The sequence below is a fragment of the Sminthopsis crassicaudata genome, chromosome 5 (assembly GCF_048593235.1).
Source record: "Sminthopsis crassicaudata isolate SCR6 chromosome 5, ASM4859323v1, whole genome shotgun sequence".
NCBI classification, from domain to species: domain Eukaryota; kingdom Metazoa; phylum Chordata; class Mammalia; order Dasyuromorphia; family Dasyuridae; genus Sminthopsis; species Sminthopsis crassicaudata.
Genome location: NC_133621.1, coordinates 227,629,066 through 227,650,605, shown reverse-complemented (window position 1 = coordinate 227,650,605; position 21,540 = coordinate 227,629,066). Strand labels below are relative to the sequence as shown.

General features: G+C 41.5%; 1 protein-coding gene across 1 annotated transcript; it reads right to left on the bottom strand.

The window, feature by feature from the left end:
- Positions 1–75: 75 nt before the first annotated feature.
- Positions 76–20,564, bottom strand: ITGB7 (integrin subunit beta 7). Its single transcript, XM_074270239.1, is given in 16 exon segments — positions 76–520; positions 895–1,055; positions 1,161–1,369; positions 1,523–1,739; positions 1,846–2,069; positions 11,272–11,423; positions 11,426–11,467; positions 11,681–11,824; positions 12,858–12,947; positions 13,059–13,154; positions 14,112–14,270; positions 14,615–14,856; positions 17,955–18,125; positions 18,810–19,011; positions 19,314–19,529; positions 20,355–20,564. Coding segments are annotated over 15 exon segments (2,397 nt in total). The 5' UTR covers positions 19,527–19,529; positions 20,355–20,564; the 3' UTR covers positions 76–445.
- Between the last annotated feature and the right edge of the window lie 976 nt (positions 20,565–21,540).

Genomic DNA, 21,540 nt, shown 5'->3' with positions numbered 1-21,540 from the left:
GACTCTTTTGGATATAGAAAGTGCCCTGGGCCTTGTGGGGGGAGGGAGGATTTCTACCCTGCACTTTAACTTTGGTTTTTGTTTGGTTTTTTTTTGGGGGGGGGTTGGTGAGGCAATTGGGGTTAAGTGACTTGTCCAGAATCACACAGCTAGTAAATGTCTGAGACTGAATTTGAACTCACATCCTAACTTCAGGGCTAGGGCTCTGTCCACTGTGCCATCTAGCTGCTCTCCCCCTTGCATTTTTTTTAAAAGCAGATTTTTTGGGGTAGGAAATAGACAAAGGGATGAGGTGGTAGAGAGCTCTGAATGGGGAACCCCTCAGCTTGGCCATTGTGTGGGAACAAGGATGGGAAGCGAGTCCTGAGAAGACCCCCGAGTCAGATTTAAGAGGGGCCCTGTTGCTGTTGTGTGAAAGGGCGAGCTTCTGCCTGTGCATGGCTCCTTACTGCAGGTTCTCGGTCTGGAATCGAGGATTGATGGTGGTAGTGACAGCACTTCTATAGAGAGGGTTGTCATCCTAGGTACAAATGAGGAGACAGATGTGGGATGAGGGTGGCAAAAACAAGTAAGGGAGGCTGATTCTGTCTTCCCTAGTCCTAAGGTTCTTGTGAAACTGAGACTGCCGGGGATGCCGACACGACAAACGGGAGTGAAAAGGGACAGGAGCAGAACGAGACAGAAGGAACCACGGGATAGGCCACAGGTTGTGGGGGCGGCGAGAGGGTGCTGTGAGGGAGCAGCCAGAGCAGAGGCGCAGTGAGGGAGCAGCTAAGGTTGGCTGTGGAGGTTTCCTTGCTCCTGCGGGGACCAATGAGTTACAAAGTGACCCAGAGAAGAGGAACGGGCAGGAAATAGGAAAAGGGAAGGGAGGGAACAAGAGTAGCTCCTCACCTGGTTCCAGTTGAGTTGCTTCCTTTCCTTTTCAAAGCGATTGTACTCTCTTCGATCATAGATTTCCACCGTGAGGCGATAGGCCAGGACGAGCAGCAGCCCCACTACCACGATGCCCCCTGTACAGCCCAGCACAATGGCCTGGGTGTGGTCCGCTCCTCCTGAAAAGGGGAACAGTGGCTTCCAGAGGGCACTGTGGCTCTGCCCACACCCAAGATTCGCTACCCCTCCCCCAAGACCCCCATGGCAATTCCACCTGTACTCACTCTCTTGAGGTTTCACCCTCAGCACAACCCTGCCCTCGGCCTCACTCTCCACCAGGAAGACGAGCAGCTGGTTGTCCGCACTCCTCTCCTTGCACCAACGGTCATCTGGCACGGACATCGGGCTCACTGTGACGTTGGCATGGGCACAGGCCAGACTGCAGTTGTTGGCCAGGGGCCCCGACTTGAAGGCCCCACATTCAGCACAGTCCCTGTCCCACCAATGCCAAGAATTACTCACTGACACCCCCAGGAATCCCTCCTCCCCAAATGTGCCCAGCTGTGCCCACTGGTTAAGCGCTTGCCCTTGGGAAGCACCAATGCGATGCCTTAGACTTCCAAACCCTGGCACCCACGCTCTTCACCTGTGCCTCTCACACGCTGTCTTGCAGCCCGGACACTGATCGCACGTGGCACCATAGTAACCCTCCTGGCACTGGCACTGGTTGCAGCGACAAGAGCCATGCCCATTGCAGAGCCCGCTTGGGCTCTCGCACCTGCCCGTCTCCTTGCTGCATTCACAGGCTCGGCCCGTGTGGTTGGCGTCACAGTGGCAGACTCCGCAGCGGCACTGGCCGAAGCCTGCGGTGGGAGGGAGGGAAACGGGCAGAAACGGAGGTTCCTCTGGCTCCTCCAGGTGTCCCCGGTCCATCCCGCTCAGCCAGTGTCTCCCAGAGACAGTACTCACCTGCACAGAGAACGCCTTCGTGCCGCTCACAGCTGGCATTATCACACTCGCACAGGTCCCCGGAGCTCTGCCCGTTGCAGCTGCACCGGCCACACCAGCACTGACCCTTCCCACTGCAAAGGGGCCCCGTCCCATTGGGTGCTCGGCAGCCAGTCTCCAAATCTGGGGACGACAGCTCGGCCTCGGAACACTCGCACAGGCGACCCACGCGGCCTGGAGCACAACTGTGGGAGGGGTGGGAGAACGGAGCAAGAGAAAAAGATCATCCTCCTCCATGGACCTTAACTCACAGCCTTCTCCCTCGGCATCCTCCAGACCCTACTATTCTTCCTTCCACGCACTTCTTTCTAATCAAGGAAGATTAAAATGAAAATGAGAGAGGGAGAAAACCGACACATATCACCAGTCCGGATACCAGAGGGATACAATGTGAGGAGATTTCGTGTAAATACTATCCAAGAAAAGCTCCAGTAACAAAAACTATGGCCTCAGATTTCTATCCAAGGTATACATAATATTCAAAGTGAATTAACATGATACCGTACATTCAGTCTTATGGCTATCACTGAACTTTGGTGATAGAAACTCACAACTCAAATATGGCTTTAGAAGGAGTATATTTTTACTCAACTGAAACAATATATTAGAAGCAGCAGTGTCTACAAGATACACTCTCGTGACCAAGAGGGGAAATTTGAGTGAGAATCACTGAAAAGATCCAGAGAAACAATATTGTTGTATAAGTACTATAGATGAACTAGCCAAAAGGAGGAAATAGATGAGGAATTGGGAAACAGGTCACAAGTCTGGTACAAAAGTATGAGAAAAGAGTGATAGTAACCTTCTGCTCATCCAGAGTCTGCTCTCTCTCTCTCTGTCTCTGTCTCTCTGTCTCCCTCTCTCTCTGTCTCTGTCTCTGTCTCTCTGTCTCTGTCTCTCTCTCTGTCTCTGTCTCCCTCTCTCCCTCTGTCTCCCTCTCTCCCTCTCTCTCTCTCTCTCTCTCTCTCTCTCTCTCTGTCTCTCTCTCTGTCTCTGTCTCTCTCTCTCTCTGTCTCTCTCTCTGTCTGTCTCTGTCTCTCTCTCTCTCTCTGTCTCTCTCTCTCTGTCTCTGTCTCCCTCTCTCCCTCTCTCTCTCTGTCTCTCTCTCTCTGTCTCTCTGTCTCTCTCTCTCTCTCTCTCTCTCTCCCTCTCTCTCTCTCTGTCTCTCTCTCTGTCTCTGTCTCTCTCTCTCTCTGTCTCTCTCTCTGTCTCTGTCTCCTCTCTCTCTCTCTCTCTCTCTCTCTCTCTCTCTCTCTCTCTCTCTCTCTCTGTCCTTCCTAACCAAAAAAAAAAAAAAAAAAAAACAAAAAACAGTAGCCAATTCATTCTTGATTTGACTTACTTATAATTTGATTTTTTGAAAGTGGAAGAAGTGACTAGTGTTCTTTGTGGCTTGATTTTGATCAATGAAGAGGAAATGATTATTGAATTAGATATCATAAGAACTGTAGAAGGGTTCTTATCTGTATTTATGAAAGAAAAGATGTTGGGCAAAGCCTGATATTAGCTTTTGATTTATTGAAAACAAACTTCAAAAAGTCAAAATGAAAAACAAGTTGGATATTAGGGCTTAAAATTCTAAAGGGTGAATGGGAAGCACTCAAGAATGAAATTCTAAATATTAAAAAAATGAAAAATTCTTATAAAGGAGACACTGTCTAAAGAGTCTAATGTGGTTGCATAGGAAAGGTACTCAGAGGACAAATTAAGTTTTTTAAACATATATACGGACAAAAATTTTACTGAAATCATTTGTTAATATGTGAAAGTTTATCTTTGGATTCTTAGGGGCAGCTAGGTGGCGCAGTGGATAGAGCACTAGCCTTGAAGTCAGGAGAACCTGAGTTCAAATATGGTCTCAGACACTTAACCCTTCCTCACTGTGTGACCCTGGGCAAGTCACTGAACCCCAACCTCAGGGGGAAAAAAAAATGGACAATATGGTGGGTTCTATCAAGCTCAAAAGGCTTCAAACATAGTACTGTTGTCTGAAAACTAACATAATCCAGAATCACATCACAAGCAGATTGGACCATTAAGATTATTAATTCTTTGGCCATGGTGACCCTGAAATAGACCTGTGCGGCCCAATCTCATACTATTTCAATCAATCCACACATGTTTAACACCTATCATGTGTCAGATGCTGTTAGGCAGGCCAGAAGATCCTAAGAGTCACACTGTTTTTTAGACCATCTATAACATAACCTTAAATGTTGGCATTCTAAGTGATATTTTGTCCAATGACCAGCAGTTAGAATGAATTAAACTTTTACTAAGTGACTACTGTGTACCGAGCACTGTGCGAAGTGCTTTTTACAAATATAATCTCACTAGATCCCCAACAACAGTCTTAAGAGGTAAATGGTATTAATATATATTATATATTGTATAGTTCAAGTTAAATACTTTTTCCAGGGTGTGACAACTGTCTGAGGTCACATTTGAACTCAGGTTTTCCTGACTCTAGAGCCAATATTATCCACTGTCCCACATAACAAGTGGTTTAATCCATACTGACATTCTCACTATAAATGAAACCAGAAGACAAAGGGAATTTGTAGCTCAATGAAAGAATATTTCTCAAGTTCTTGTTTAAAAGGCAAGCAAAGGTTTTTCAGTGTGCTTAAAAAGAATATCAAGGGACATTCAATCATCTTACCTCCCAGTGATTATGATAAATAGAAACAGACTAGAAGAGAACTGTAAATTATATGCTAACATCTGCTGTAATAAATGACTAAAAAAAATTCTATAAAAATCCTGAAAGCCTCCCAACTAAGTTAATACAATATTGAAATTTAGTGATTCAGTACAAAGGTGGACAGCAAGGAATGGATGGTGAAAAGTATGGCAGAAATTATGATTTGGGATTCAAACTTACATATCATGAGGCGGTGGGATGGAGGTGCTGGATAGGATTGGTTATCAAAATGCATTTATAGCAAAATCAGCTGTTTGGTGAAAAAAAAAAAAAGCCAAAACAACTCCAAATTAAAGGAGAGAATTAAAATGATAAACCATTCCAAGCAATTACAGCAGCTCCAACTTGATCTATTTAAAAACAAACTATTAGAAAAGTTTAATAATTATAGCCACTCAATGAGCAGACCCAAATTACTAAAAAAGTCAACTCAATCAGCAAAAACTCTTCTCGTTATCAAGTAATATATTGCCAAAGGCAACAGTGTTTTAGGGCCCACTTTCTTGCACGTGGTTTGCAACCCCATGTGGAGACATATGGGGGTTGTGAAATTATAATGTTTTATTTATATACCTATATACTTCTAGTAAAAATAAAAATTTCTCAAGTAAAAAGAGGTTACAAGTGGAAAAAGTTTAAGAAGCCCTGTTTTAGGGGACATTTGTCAAACATTATAGAAGAAGATAATGGAAGATTCTGAGCAACTTACTAACTCATGAAACAAAACTCCAGAAAGCTTGGCATGAGACTCAACTTTATCAAGAGCATTTATAAGTAAGATAGGAGGAAACAGGACAACAAATAAATATGAGATGGAACAGATTTTATGGCTTTTCTGTAGTTATCTGTCCTCAAAATAGAACCACCATTCTTGAACTCAGTACCCTAGTTATACCCTAGCTATGAGTTGAATATTATGGCATTTTATCTAAAAAAATAAAATTAAGGGGTGACAAGGAGGAATGCATTGAAAAAAGGTAAAAGGGAAAGATAGAATGAGGTAAATTATCTGACATAAACGATTAAGAGTTTTTACAGTGGAGGGGAAGATGGGGAAGGGGCAGAGGAGCATGTGAGCCTTATTCTCATCAGAGTTGGGTAGAGAAATCTATCTTACCCTACAGGAAAGAGATAAGAGAAAAGGAGTTAAGGGGCGCTGAAGAAGGGAGGGTTAATTAGGGGAGGTAACACTCAGAAGCAAAATACTTTTGAGGTGGGACAAAGTGAAAAGAAAAAGAGAAGAGGAGAACAGGAGAAACAGGGAGGGGGAAATAGTTGGTAATCATAACTATGAAAAAATTCTACAGCAAATTTAATAAAGAACTCATTTCTCAAATAAATAGAAAACTGAATCAAATTTATAGAAATAAAATGATAAATATATGAACAGGTAGTTTTCAGAAAAATAATCAAAGCTATCTATAATCATAAAGAAAATACGCTCTAAATTCATAATTGTTTAGGGAAATGCAACTTAAAGCAACTCTGAGCTACCATTCCACACCTATCAGATTGAATAATATGGCAAAAAAGAGGAAAATGACAAATGTTGGGGGGAGGTATAGGAGAAAACTGAGACACTAAAGTTGTATACTGATTCAACCATTCTGTAGAACAATTTGGAACTATTCCCAAAGGGCTATCAACTCCTTTGATTCAGCAATACTATTACTATGTCTGAATCCCAAAGAGACCATTAAAAAGGGGGGAAAGGACCTATATGTGCAAAAAACTGTATTTATAGCAGCTCTTTTTTTAATTGAAGCTTTTAATTTTCAAAACATATGCATCCTGTGTGGCTCTGGGCAAGTCACTTAACCCCAATTGAAAATTTAAACAAAAAACAAAAAACAACATATGCATGGATAATTTTTTAACACTGACCCTTGCAGAACCTTGCATTGCAAATTTCCCCCTTCCCCTCCCCTAGATATCAAGTTAAATGTTACAATATATGTATACATATTTATACAGTTATCTTGCTGTATAAGAAAAATCAAATCAATAAGGAAAAAAAAGAGAAAGAAAACAAAATGCAAGCAGGCAATAGCAAAAAGAGTAAAAATTCTATGTTGTGATCCATACTATAGTAGCTCTTTTTGTAGTGGCAAAGAATTGGAAATTGAGGGAATGCCCATCAATTGGGAAATGGCTGAACATACAAGGGAATTCTATTGTGTTATAAGAACTGATGAGTAGGATGCTTTGGAAAAAAACTGAAAGGACTCATGTGAACTGATGCTGAGGTGAGCAGAACCAGAACATATACACAGTAACAACAACATTAGGTGCCGATCAACTGTGATAGACTTAGTTGTCTCTTCTCAGAAATACAATGATCCAACTCAGTTCCAAAAGATTGCTGATAGAACATGCCATCACATCCAGAGAAAGAACTATGGAGTCTGAATATAGATCTAGTATACTATTTTAACTTTTTTTTTTTTTTGGTTTTTGTTTTTTTCTTCCTCATGGTTTTTCCCTTTTGTTCTGATTCTTCTTTCACAACATGACTAATGTGGAAATATGTTTAACATTATTGCACATATGTAACTTATATCAGATTGCTTGCTGTCTTGAGGAGGAAGAAAGAAAAATTGGAAGACACAAATCTTACAAAAATAAAAGTTGAAAGCTATCTCTACATGTAATTGGAAAAAATAAAATATTATTAAGTGGGGGAGGGGCTTGATGAGCAGGATGCTTTCAGAAAAAAACAAAAACAAAAAAAAACTTAGATGAACTGAGGTAAAGTGAAATGATCAAAACCAGGAGAATATAGTATACAGTAACATTGCATAGCATAGTAACTGTATAATGATCAACTGAATGACTTAGCTATTCTCAGCAATACAGTGATCTGAGACAATTCTGAAAAACTTATTTAAAAAATGCTAGCCATCTCCAGAGAAAGAAATGTTAACATCTGAAGGCAGATCAAATCATATCTTTTCTTTTCTTTATCTTCTTGGGATTTTTTGGTCTATGTTTTCTTTTGCAACATGACTAACATGGAAATATGTTTTGCATGACTATACATGTATAATTTATATCAAATTGCTTGTTTTCTCAATGAGGAAGGGAAAGGAGGGAAAGAGAATTTGGAACTCAAAAAATGTTAAAAACAAAGTCAAAAACTTTTTACATGTAATTGGAGGGAATAAAATAAAATACATTCAAAATGTTTATAGACAACAGCAAGTTCAAATGAATAGCTAACAACTTAGAAATTAAAGTCAGGCTTTAAAAGATATGGTTACAAGCTAAACAGGATGATTCTATTAAAATATAATACAATAGGTATTAATATAAAGTCCTACATTAGAGTTCAAAAAAATCAATTGCACAAATATAGGACAAGGAAGACAAGGTTAGACAATATGAAAAAATAGGAAAAAATATGAAGGTTTTAGTGGATAACAAGCTTGATATGCATCTAGAGCATTTATAAGGACACCGAAACAGGTAATATGATCTTAGGCTGCATCAAGAAAAGCACAGAAAGAGTTAAATGTACTCTATCCTAGTCAGATCATATCTGGCATATGATGACAATTCCTATTAAACTAGTTCTTGAAGCTTATTTGACTTTATCCCCATTATACTGATGAGAAAACGAAAACTCAGGGAAGTTAAGTTGTCTTCAGTCACTTTGCTAGACCATCCTGAATGCAAATCCAGTATTCTCTACTTGTGTTCAATATATCTACCACCCTTTCAAGAAGGACTTCCATAAACTGGAAAACAACCAGAATGTCAAGGGTACTGAAGCCCACAGAAGGACTGATTAAAGAAACCAGACATGATCACTCTGGAAAGAAAAGAATTTAGGGGGCCACATTACTGGGTCTGTATCCCAGGGAAATCATAAAGGAGAGAAAAGGACCTACATGTGCAAAAATGTTTGTAGTAGCTCTTTATGTGATAGCAAAGAGTTGGAAAATGAATAGATGTTCATCAACTGGGGAATAATGTGATATGTGAAGGTCCTATATTGTTCGATAAAAAAATGAAGAAACTGATTTTATAAAGGCCTGGAAAGATTTACATGAACTGATGCTGAGTGAAACAAACAGAATCAGAAATACATTGTACACAATAACAGCAAGAAAGTGCCATGATCAGTTATGAAACACTTGATCACTTCTTTTTTCTGTTATTTTTTTTCTCTCCCATGGCTTTTCCCTTTTGCTCTTATTTTTCTTTCCCAACATGATTCATAAAGCAATTTGTATTTTAAATAAATAAACAAACTGGGGAAAAATAATTTAGAGGGGCATATGATCAATACTTGATACCAGATACCAGAGTTAGGGATTGACATAACAAAAAAGAATATTTTAGCTCAAAATAAAACTCAATGGATGTTCCTCTGTTCAGGAATGGCTGAATAAGTTATGGTATATTAATGTAATAGAATATTATTGTTCTATAAGAAATGATAAACAGGATGATTTCAGAAAAGCCTGGAAAGACTTACATGAACTGATACTAAGTAAAGTGAACAGAACCAAGAGAACATTGTACACATGACAAGATTATATGATGATCACCATATGGTTATTCAAGACAATTCCAATAGACTTAGAAAATACCATCTGCATCCAGAAAGAGGACTATGGAGACTAAATATGGATCACAGAATAGTATTCTCACCTTTTTTTTGTTTGTGTTTTTTTCCCCTTTTGGTCTGATTTTTCTTGCACATGACAAATGTGGAAATATGTTTAAAAGTATAATATATCTATAATTAAATCAAATTGCTTGCCAGCTTGGTGAGGTGAGAGATGAAGTAGGGAAGAAGAAAAAATCAGGGACACAAAATCTTAAAAAATATGAATGTTGAAATGAGATGATTCAGACCAGTTCCAATGATCTTGTGATGAAGAGAGCCATCTACACCCAGAGAGAGGACTGGAAACTCAATGTGAATCACACATAGCATTTCCACTTTTTTTATTGTTATTTGCTTGCATTTTATTTTCTTTCTCATTTTTTTCCTTTTTGATTTAATTTTTTGTGCAGCAAGATAATTGTATAAATATGTATGCATATTTTTGTTTTTCTTCCCAGGTTATTTTTACCTTTCTAAATCCAATTTGTCTTGTGCGACAAGAGAAATGTACACATATATTGTATTTAAAATATACTTTAACATGTTTAACATGTATGAGACTGCCTGCTATCTAGGGGAGGGGGTGGAGGGAAGGAGGGGAAAAGTTGGATTAAAAGTGTTTGCAAGGGTCAATGTTGAAAAATTACCCATGCATATGATGTCAATAAAAAGCTATAATTAAAAAAAAAAGAAAATGCAAAAAAAAAAAAAGAAAAGAAAAAGTAAATAAATATGTATGCATATATTAGATTTAACATATATTCTTACCATGTTTAACATATATTGGATTGATTGCTATCTAGGGGAGGGGGAGGGGAAGAGGGGGAATTGGAACACAAAGTTTTGCAAAGGTTAATGTTGAAAAATTATCCATGCATATCTTTTAAAAATCAAAAACCTTTAATAAAAATAAATATTTCTAAATGAATGTTGAAAACTATATTTTATATGTATTTGGAAAAATAAAATATTATTGAGAAAAAATAAAACTCAAATGTTTCATAACAATTCAAGAGTTACCTTTCACAAATAGTGTAATCTATCTTAAGAGGTAGTGGATTCTCTATCATCGGTCAGGGATGCTATAGAATGGATCCCTGTTTGGGTACAGGCTGAACTAGGCAACCTCTGAATTTTCTTCCAATTCTGGGATTCTCTCACCTTATCCCTCCTCAGTTTCAATCCCAATTTCTACCCTCAATATTTCTCTAGTTTCTACTCTTCTCTCCTCAGTGTTGCCTCAGGTCCAACCCCTTTTCTCTCAGTGCTCCCTAGCTCCTTCCTCTCAGCCTTCTATTCCCCAATTACTTTTTGGTCTATGTACCCCTAACTTCTTATTGAATGTAGTTTTTATTGCATTGTGATCTGAGAAGAAGGCATTTACTATTTCTGCCTTCCTGCATTTAATTTTGAGATCTTTATGTCCTAATATATGGTCAATTTTTGTATAGGTTCCATGGACTGCTGAGAAGAAAGTATACTCCTTTCTATCACCATTCAGTTTTCTCCAAGGTCTATCATACCTAGTTTTTCTAATGTTCTATTTACCGTTTTAATTTCTTTCTTATTTGTTTTGTGGTTTGATTTGTCTAATTCTGAGAGTGCAAGGTTGAGATCTCCCACTATTATAGTTTTGCTGTCTATTTCTTCTTGCAACTCTCTCAACTTTTCCCTTAGGAAGTTAGACACTACACCACTTGGTGCATATATGTTTAGTATTGATATGGCTTCATTGTCTATGCTATCTTTTAGCAGGATAAAGTTTCCTTCCTTATCTCTTAATTAGATCAATTATCAGCCTTCTATTCCCCAACCTTACCAAAAAGGAATAATAGTGAACTAAGGCACTGGTAGTTTCTCAGGATACAGAAGGGGACAAGGTAAACAACCTGAGGAATGGAAGAACAGGAGGAGAATCCTGGGATGCTGAGATTATCAAGGGATAGAATTTAGGATAAGCCATGAGTTATCTGTGAGAAAAGAGCTCCTGGATGAACTGTGGGAGAAAAGTCTGGACAGAGCAGTTCTAAGAGGGCAGAAAGACTGGAGGAGAGGGGCAATGCCTCACTCGCAGACTCCACATTGGAGGTCACCTTGGCCATGACTGCAGTGGGGGGCTTGTAACTGTACATCACTGCAGTTACAGTCACACAAAGTGTGCAGCTCCACGCTCAGCTCCTCAGAGAATCCAAGAACCCGGAGCTTTAGGAGATGAGGGTGTTGGGGAGGCAGCTTGTAGCGTGGATATTTTCCCAGAAACTCACCTGGTGAAGGAGACAAGGTCAGAACAGAAAATTCAAATGGGAGGTAAGAGCATGGAGGTCTGAGTATTTTAACACACACACACACGAGAGAGAGAGAGAGAGAGAGAGTAAATACTCAGCCTCCAAAATCTCAAATCACTCTTATATTGCTCCTTTATCCCTTTATCCCCCAATCCCACATTGTTCTATTTCCCACCCCTGCTCCTATCTCACCGTTTGGTTAATTCGGACTTGACTACATTGGCCTTGATCATCTTTGCCTTCCTTCATCTCAGAACTATCACACTGGGACTCATAAGAAATGTGGATCCCAGGAGGAGGTGGTGAGTGCTCCAGAGTCACAGTGGAAGACAGCCTCTGCATAGGGTATAAGGTTGAGAATCACAATGTGGAGATGAACCTCTCCTTCCTCCCCCTCATCCTGATCCACATAAAACCCCCACTAGTCCAATAGCCAGTTCCTAACCTCCTTACCCATCCTATGGACCCCTTTTTATTCAACACAAGAAAATAAAAATTTATTAAGTTCCATGCAGAGCTCTATTAGTTCTACAAAACAAGAGAATTTGAATACAATGTCCCTGCCCTCAAAGAATTAAGAAATAAGACAGTGTAAATCAAAAATTAGTGGTCTAGAGCTCCGGAGACCTGCATTCTATTCCCCACGTGAGTTTGGACAAATCACTACCCCTGAACCTCAAGTTCCCAATTGCAAAACAAGGAGGTTGGGATGGAAATCAGGAGTTCTCTACAATCCACAGCCCTTTTGCTGTTTTTGTACCATCCATAAACTAAGTAGAATTTGTTTATTTTTAATTTTTTTTTCTATTTAAACACATCAAGACCATTCTTAGCTCATGGGGCATGAAAACAGGGTGTGGATTGGCCCTCAGGGATAGTTTGCTGATCCCTGGTCTGGAAGATGATCTTTAAAGAAGTCCCTTCCTACAAGTCTTGTTGGGGAACGAATTGCCACATAATAGAAATACTAAAATATATAAGCAGATTCATAAGGAAATATGTTTTTAAAATGCACATATATAACCAAAAAAAAGTTGTGTTTTTATGTTTAACTGGGGAAAATTTAAAAAAAACTTTTTTAAAAAATATAAGCAAATTAAATTAGATTTGCTCTATTGGACTGTAAATTGTTAGAGATTAAGGACTATACCTTATTTGTCTGTGTGTTTTGTGTGTAATAGGGGCAAAGGAATGAAATGAGTGATTATGGTTCAATAATGGTGTATGATTCAAGAAAAAGTTTCTTCCTCTTTGTTCTTCCTCAGGGCCCTTGAATGGTGCCCTTCTCCATCCCCCAACCCTCACTCCCATGCATCTTCTTTGCTCATCCAGTCCCTGTGTTGTTCTCCCCTCCCCCTTCCAGGCTTACATTGTATGCATCCATGATGAGCTGTACAACATTACTGGAGTCCTCACTCAGCTCCCCCACAGCTGACTTAGGGATCAGCTTACTCAACTCCTAAGGAATCACAGGGATCATTAGAAAGGTTTTAAAGGGGGGGAAGAAGCTGAGAAGAGTGGAAAGATGGAAATGGAGGGTCAAGAGAATGGGGGTCAAGAAAAGCTTCACCTTGTAGACTGGCAATGCAGGACTAGTTACAGCAAAGATGGGCTGGATGTTGGCAGCGGATAGAGCATGGGCTACTTGACCCACAGAAGGATAGTCCTGAGGAACCGAAAGATAATAATTTTACATGTACATATTTATGACTAATGATAGCCATTGGGAGCGGGGGGAGGGAATGAAAAAATAAATTTACATAATTCGTTTCTAATATATTTAAAAAGGAATAACAAGTTATACCTAACAGATTTTCAGTTGCATATACAATCATCTTTTTTAAATTATACAATGTTATGAAAATGCTTGTTTTATTCCAGAAATTAAAAACAAAATAAAAATTTAAAAATACAAATAATGTGCTCTGCAAAACTTATTTTTAAAAAAAGGAAAAGAAAGGAAACAGGTCATTCCCACAAACCCATGATCACCTCCATTCTGGGTGTTCACCCTGGTAATCCCTTCTCAGAAAAATGTTTTTAAATTTATAAAATAAAACACATAGGATTTTAAAGAAAACTAATTCTACTGAAATATAGCAATCATTTTTTTAAAATTCAAGGACCCCAGATAAAGACCCTCTAGGATCTAGAAGGAGAGGACTAACCTGTGGCTAGACAGTTCCAGGGAACAGAGAGGCAGAAAATGAAAGGGACCTGGCTGAAAGGGGCTATACCTGGTAAAAGAGGTGGGCCTTATCTACACCCAGAGAGAGGACTGTGGGAACTGATTATGGATCACAACATAGCATTTTCACTTCTTTTGTTGTTGTTTGCTTGAATTTTTTTTCTTTTTGATCTTATTTTTCTTGTGCAGCAAGATAATTGTATAAATATCTATACCTATCTTGAATTTACATATATTTTTGTCATGTTTAATATATATTGGATTACTTGTCATCTAGGGGAGGAAGGAGAAGGGGAGAGAAATTGGAACACAAGGTTTTGTAAGGGTCAATGGTGAAAAGTTATCCTTGCATATGTTTTGAAAATAAAAAGCTTCAATAAAAAATTTTTTATGAAGTTATGGCTTAAGGTATGAAGGAAGAAAAGGGGCTCTCACAAAATCTCGGCTTCGGCTATAGAAACCATTAGCATCCAGGTGGCAGTGTCCGTCACTAGGCATGAAGATACCACCCAACTTTCCATCCCCTGCTGTGTGGAATATGTCATCTGATGTAAATACCAGCAGTCGGGATACGTTTCTCCAGCCAATCTGCTCCTGAGGTACAAGAGTGTGATAATGAGGTGAGGGGGAAATTAGATATCTCCTGCCCCTGGCCACCCCTCTGGCAGCTACTGACATTTTAGACTCTCAGAAATCCATCTGTCCACAGCTTTGCCTTTATGATTTCCTTTTTCCCCTCCAAACCCTCTGAACCCTTTATTCATGAAATTCTCTGCTATTCCCATTCCTTTGTCCCCAGCATCCCTATAGTCCTCCAGGCTCCTTGAGTTGTTCACAATTTGTCTTCTTAAGCTTTGAGTACCCACCCTCCCAAGCTCTAGTTCCCCTCAATTTCCAGCGTGACCCTTTTCTCTCCCACAAAATACACACATACACACCTGGCAGAGGGCAGCCTGCAAGATGGCATCAAAACCCCCTTCAGGTGAGTCGAGGTTTCCCGACACACTCTGCTGCTCCACCTTATACTCAAAGGCAGAGGCGTTATCGGTGAGGGGCAGCACGTGTCTGAAACTAAAGGGTGGCTGGCATTTTTCTAGACGTGAGGGACATGGATGTTGAAGCTTGGAAGGTATCGTGTTCACAAAAGGCAATACTGTCTTGTCCACAAAGGAACCAAAGCCTGGAACAGTGAGAAGAAAAGGATCTCTAGGAAATGGAGGGGAGAGGAAAGAGGCAGTTGCTCTCCTGGAAGGAGGGGATTTTTAGTTGATACATTCAGAACCACAGAATATCAATACTAAAAAGGGCTTGTCAGTGTGTCAGGAATAGTCGATCTGTACCTAAATAGCCAGACAAGTTACTGTTTAACTCCTATTTTTAGGTGGGTGTAAGTGATTTGCTTAGGGTCACCTAGCTAGACACAGGTCCTCTGAACTCCAGGTCGGATGCTCTATCCACTACACCACCTAATTCCTACTTACTGATAGGAAGGGGACTCCACTTATCTCCTGAGGCAAGCCATTCTACTTTTGGACAATTATAATAGTTTTTTTTGTTTGTTTTTTTACAAAAAAAATTGTTTTTTATTTACAAAACATATACATGGATAATTTTTCAGCACTGACCCTTGCAAAACTTTCTATTCCAAATTATCTCAACCTTCCTCCCACCTCCTCCCCTAGATGGCAGGTAGTCCAATACATGTTAAATATATTAAAATATATATTAAATCCAATATATGTATACATATTTATACCTGCTGCACAAGAAAAATTAGCTCTAGAAAGAATAAAAAAACCTGAGATGGAAAACAAAATGAAGGCAAACATCAACAGAAAACAGGAAAATGCTATGTTGTGGTTCACACTCAGTTCCTATCGCCTCTCTCTGGGTGTGTATATGGCTTTCTTCATCACTGAATAATTGGAACTGGTTTCAATTGGACAGTTATAATTATAACTATATATAAAGTTAAGAACTTTCCCCCATAAATCAGACATAAACAGTCTTTACAATATCCATTTAGAACAAATCTCTTCCTCTTTCAGCTCTTCACATAGTTGAATATAGTGGATAGATGGCTGGGTGCATCAAATATTGGAAAAAAAGAAAGAATTAAGAGCAAAGTCTGTAGAGCAGACTTTGGGATGGAATGGATACAATGGATAACTGAAGGATCCTAAGGGGGTAGGAAGTAATTAGAAAGTTGTAAAGGTCAGAAATTCACAAAAATTGAGGAATAAACAAGGTTTGAGAAAGGGGAAAAAATGACTGGGGAAATAGGTCTAAAAGGAAGAAGGTGAGCCAAAAAGGAAGAGAGAGTTTGGGAATGGAACTTGTTTAATAATGGTTCTCAAACTTTTGTTCTCAGTATCTTTATACTACTAAAAACTATTAACAAAAGTAAAGGTAAATCAAATTTTAAAAAACAAATCAAATTAACCAATGGTAAAAAAAAATGTTTAAATTGTTTTAAGATGTAATAAAATTTTTTATTATTAATTTTTTTGGCTGAGGCAATTGGGGTTAAGTGACTTGTTCAGGATCACATAGTAAGGAAGTGTTAAGTGCCTAAGTCACATTTGAACTCAGGTCCTCCTGACTTGGGGTGGTGCTCTATTCACTACACCAACTAGCTGCCTCTCATCCCCATAAAATATTACTTAAAAAAAAATATTGAGGATCTGTCCAAAGAATTTTTGTTTATGTGGGTTATCTTTATAGACATTTACCACATCAGAAATAAAAATTAATTTTGAATATTTATCCCTTCTGAAAGGGTTTAAGAGACCCCCAGGATTCTCTGGATCACATTTGGAGAATTACTACTAGTTTAAAGAATAGGAAGGAGACCAGGGCTCTGAATGTGGAGCTCAGTTTAGGGCTGAGGTGAAAGGTCACAGTGAGTCTTGTACAAAGATACCTCCAAGGCTGATTTCAGAAAGGCCTGAAAAGACTTACATGAACTGGATGCTAAGTGAAGTGAATAGAACCAAGAGAACATTATACACTGCAACATGATTATGTGATAATCAACTGTGATGGACTGGGATCTTTTCAACAATGAGGTGATTCAAGTCAATTCCAATAGACTTGGAATGGATACAGCCATCTGCATCCAGAGACGACTGAGACTGAATGTGGATCACGGCATAATATTTACACCTTTTTTAATGTTGTTTGTTTACTAGATCATTTTTTTTCCTTTTTTGATCTGATTTTTTTTCTACATGATGAATATGGAAATATTTTAGAAGAACTGCCCATCAAAAATGTTTGTAGCAGCAAAGAATTGGAAAATTAGTAGATGCCCAACAATTGGGGAATAGCTGAACAAGTTGTGGTATAGGAAGGTAATGGAAATATTGTTCTATTTAAAATGATGAACAGGTTGATTTTAGAAAGGCCTGGAAAATTTTACATGAAGTGATGCTGAGTTAAGCAAGCAGAATCAGAAATACATTGTACCCAATAACAGCAAAATGTGCCATGATCAACTATAAAAGAATTGGTTCTACTCAGTGGTTCAGTGATCTAAAGCAATTCCCATTGACTTTGGATAGAAAATGCCATCTGCATCCAGAAAAAGTACCAAGGAGACTGAGTGTAAATCAATACACTTCTTTTTTCCGTTTTTTTCTCTCTCCCATGGTTTTTCCCATTTGCTCTGATTTTCCTCTCCTAACATGATTCATAAAGCAATGTGTATTAAAAACAAATAAAAAAGAAGGAAGAAAGAAGAATTGCACATGTTTAATTTCTATTGGATTGCCTGCTGTCGAGGGAAGTGGCCAGGTGGAGAGGGAGGGAGAAACATTTGGAATTTTGCAAGGGTGAATGTTGAAAACTCTCTTTTCGTGTATTTTGAAAAAATAAAACGCTATTATTATAAAAACAAATGAATGCTTATTAATAACTAAAAAACAGAACAGAACAAAAAGAACAAAGCTACCTGCAAAGTCCCTGCCCTCACCAGCGAGCTGGAATATTTGGGGAGAGACTCAGACCTGTACAATTCTGGTATCCAGATGTAGACAGCCTCGGAGAAAGGGAGAGTCTGATTTCTACTAGTACTACCTATATAGTTTGGTACTTAAGTCATTGGGAGGATGGAGATAAGGGGAGGAAGTAGAAAAAATTTGAAACTCAAAATCTTACAAAAATTAATGTCGAAAATTGTCTTTAACTGAAAAAATAAACTACTAATGTAAAGGAGAGGGGTCTTCGGACACGTGAGTCTCTGGGGGCCGGGACGGAGACTGGGACGGGGATACTCACCGATGCGCACCGAGCTGGTGACCCCCCGCAGCTGGACCAGGAGCGCGTGCCCCAGCTGGCGCACGCGCTCCAGGTCATCTTTCATTGAGTAGCTCAGGTCCATGAGGTAGTACAGGTCCACCGGATAGCCCTCCACTCGGCGGAAGCGTACCTGGAGCCGCTGCGTCTCACCTGTGGGCGGGGTCCGGGCCGGACCGGGAGGAGGGGAGGAGGGGAAAGTCGTCATCCCTTCCAAGTACCTGCGGGTCTAGCTGCCCAGCCCGGCTCCGGGTCCAGCCCTCGCGCCCCCACTCCGTTCCTCCCTGGCCCCCGTGAGCCGCAGCTTCACCCGAACCTTCTGCGGGGCTAGCTGCCCAGTCCGGCTCAGGCGCCGTCGGGGTCCCGCGTGCACCCCTCGCGCCCCCCCTCCATTCCTCCTTGGTCCCTGGCTCACCCAGCCGCAGCCTCACCCGAACCCTCTGCGGGGCTAGCTGCCCAGCCCGGCTCCGGGTCCAGCCCTCGCGCCCCCACTCCGTTCCTCCCTGGCCCCCGTGAGCCGCAGCTTCACCCGAACCTTCTGCGGGGCTAGCTGCCCAGTCCGGCTCAGGCGCCGTCGGGGTCCCGCGTGCACCCCTCGCGCCCCCCCTCCGTTCCTCCTTGGTCCCTGGCTCACCCAGCCGCAGCCTCACCCGAACCCTCTGCGGGGCTAGCTGCCCAGCCCGGCTCCGGGTCCAGCCCTCGCGCCCCCACTCCGTTCCTCCCTGGCCCCCGTGAGCCGCAGCTTCACCCGAACCTTCTGCGGGGCTAGCTGCCCAGCCCGGCTCCGGGGCCAGCCCTCGCGCCCCCCACTCCGTTCCTCCCTGGTCCCTGGCTCACCCAGCCGCAGCTTCACCCGAACCCTCTGCGGGGCTAGCTGCGTGGTGCGGTCGCTCTGTGCGCCCTGGCTGAGGGGCTCATCTTGTAGCACCTCCTGCTGTCCTCGGGGTTCCTCCAGCTCCTCGGAGGGGCAGCCCCGGGCCAGCAGCTCCTCCCGCGGGGCGCACCGCCTCCCCTCCTCCTCCCCCGCAGCGGTGAAGTTCTGTGGAGGGGTGGGGGGCGATCAGTCAGGGGTCCCGACTCCGCTCGGACCCGGCTCAGTCTCCCTCCCCAGAGCATCCTCTCCATGGCCTGACTTGGCTGCTTCCTCCCCGGCCAAGCCCCGGCCTCCCCTCCCCAGAACTTAACCCCTTCCCTCCCCTCCCCAGAAGATAACTCCCAGCGGCGGTCCGGGCCCTCGAACTTCCTGCAGATAGCTTAGGGTGACACGCAGAAAAGGAAAAACGGGTGTGTCTGTCTCTGTCTGTCTGTCTTTCTCACACACCCTTATCACATCCCCCTCACCAGGAGCTTGCACCAGGCGCATCTGTAGTGGGAAAGGATGCATTCCTTGCAGGAGGAGACTGATTGACAGAACCCAGGTGTCCTAGGGGGGAGATCGGTATCTTCTCTCTCCAAGCTCTCATCTGCAGATAGGACCCCAGTATCTGGCTCCCTCTGGCCGCTGCCCAAAGCCAGCAGGAGCCCTAGGAATATTGCAAAAGTTCCAGCTCTCATAGCCTACAATAGAAAGCGGGTGGAAGGACTGAAAGGGCTCAGAAAGTCAAACAATTTTTCTCAACCTTTAAGCTTAGCCTGTGGTCTCCCGTTCAAACTCCACACCCGAAAGTTTCACTTCCCCCTATAAAAAAGTCAGTGGTTATCCAAGATGGAGGGGGGGGGGGTGTCAGAGTCACACAGATCATCATCAGGTTCTCAAAGGAGTGGGAAACCAGGACCTGAATTCAAAACTATTCAGTAAAGTCGGAATAGTTTACTTTTTCATCTTCAGAAAAGGAAAAGAATTAAAAGTCAGATCTGTATTCGAGGAGGGTGTATGGGAAAGGGCCTTAGATTAGGAGTCTGTGAGAAAATGTGCAAATTTGCTACTCTGGACCTCACTAGTCTCATTGCAAATCAATTCACAAGCCAAATATTTATTAAGCACCCATTGTATACAGAGCTAGAAAATTACTCTTTTCCAAATTGTCACTTCCGATCTAATAGAAAATGAGGGGGTGGGTTTAGATGATGTGAAAGATCTCTTTCCAGCTATGACATTCAGTGGTTTGAGGAGTAGTGGGGGGAAAAAAAAAAGAAAAAAAAGCAAGTAGTGGAATTGGAGAAGAAAACATTAGGGGGGGCAGGGGAAGGCAGATAAGAGAACCTGAGACAAGGATACATGGAAGAAAAAAATAGAAGGGAATACTTCTGAGGACTGAATAGAGCGTGAAAATCAAGGTTAGACTTTCTAAGGATCTCAAGAGGAAGAAGAAAAGGATTAAAGTTTGTAGGAAGAAGTTTTCTCCTACCTCAGAAGAGAGTTTAAGATTAAGGTTATCTGACCTGAAAGCAAGATGGTAGCTGATATGGTTTCTGGAGGACCAGGTAGACTCTTGCTGTAATAAATGCAAACCAGAAATTGGTGCAGGAGTCTTCCAAAGGTAATTACAGCCCAGGAGTATGGGGCAGGGGTGAGAGAGAAGCAGATGTCCCCTTTCTCTTCTTCCCCAACCTCTAGATTTCAGCTTTAGTCTAACTTCAGTTCTTTGTGGTTGATGTTTGTGTTTGTGGGGGGAGAAATGAAAGCACCTCTCCTGGTTCTGACTCATTTCCTACAAAGCTAGGGGCCTCCACCCTTTTAGAACCCCTAGCTTTGTGGGACAAACTTAGAGACAATTTGTAATCCTCACCCAGTTACTTATCTTCTCTTGGGAAGTCATGGACTTTCCACTTAGTTCTGTCCCCCAATTCCTCTTCCACCCAACTCTGCCCCTCTTTTTCCTTCAATTCTTTTTACTCCAAGTCACCTTTTCTGTTTCTCTGTCCCTGTCTCTTTCAATAATAATGCTCTCTCTCCACCAACCCTGCCTCTTCCTTTCTTCCTTCTACTGCTGCTTTCTTTGTCCTTCCTCAAAATCTTAACTCTTGATCATCAGAGTTCAAATTATGTCTTTTCCCCATAATCCTAATTGGCTCACCCCATTTCTCTCTCTACACTTCCCCTCTCTTCCTTTTGTTTTCTCTTCCTGTTTTCATGCCCCTCAGTCTTCTTCTTTCTCTTCTAATATCTTCCCATTTCCCAGATTTCTGTGGGTACTAACTCCAGGAGCCTGCTTTAGTACTGACACCCCTGTTCATAATCATACAGGACTAGTACCTTGGAGGGATTCTAGGAAAGGATGGTACCACTGCCTTTTGGCCTCCTTTCCTTAGAGAATGGGAGTTGGAGCTATTAGCAATAAGAGGTGCTAAGTTGGGGACCCAGGAAGAATTGCAAGTTAATTTTGGGTTGCTAAAAAAGCTTTCCCCTTATCTCTCCTCCCTGTCTCTTTTCTACCCACCCCAGTCCTTTGCTTAGAGAAAATAAAATCAGAAAGACTACATGTAGTTAGGAGGCCAGGGCTTAAGTGTCCCCTCAGTAGCAAGAAATGAGTAAGTCACCTTAAACCCTAAGACTCCCTCACTTCTTCCTAGCCTTGGGACTCAGAAGTCTTCATGCTGGATAGTCGGGGGAGCCTAGGTGTCCAGC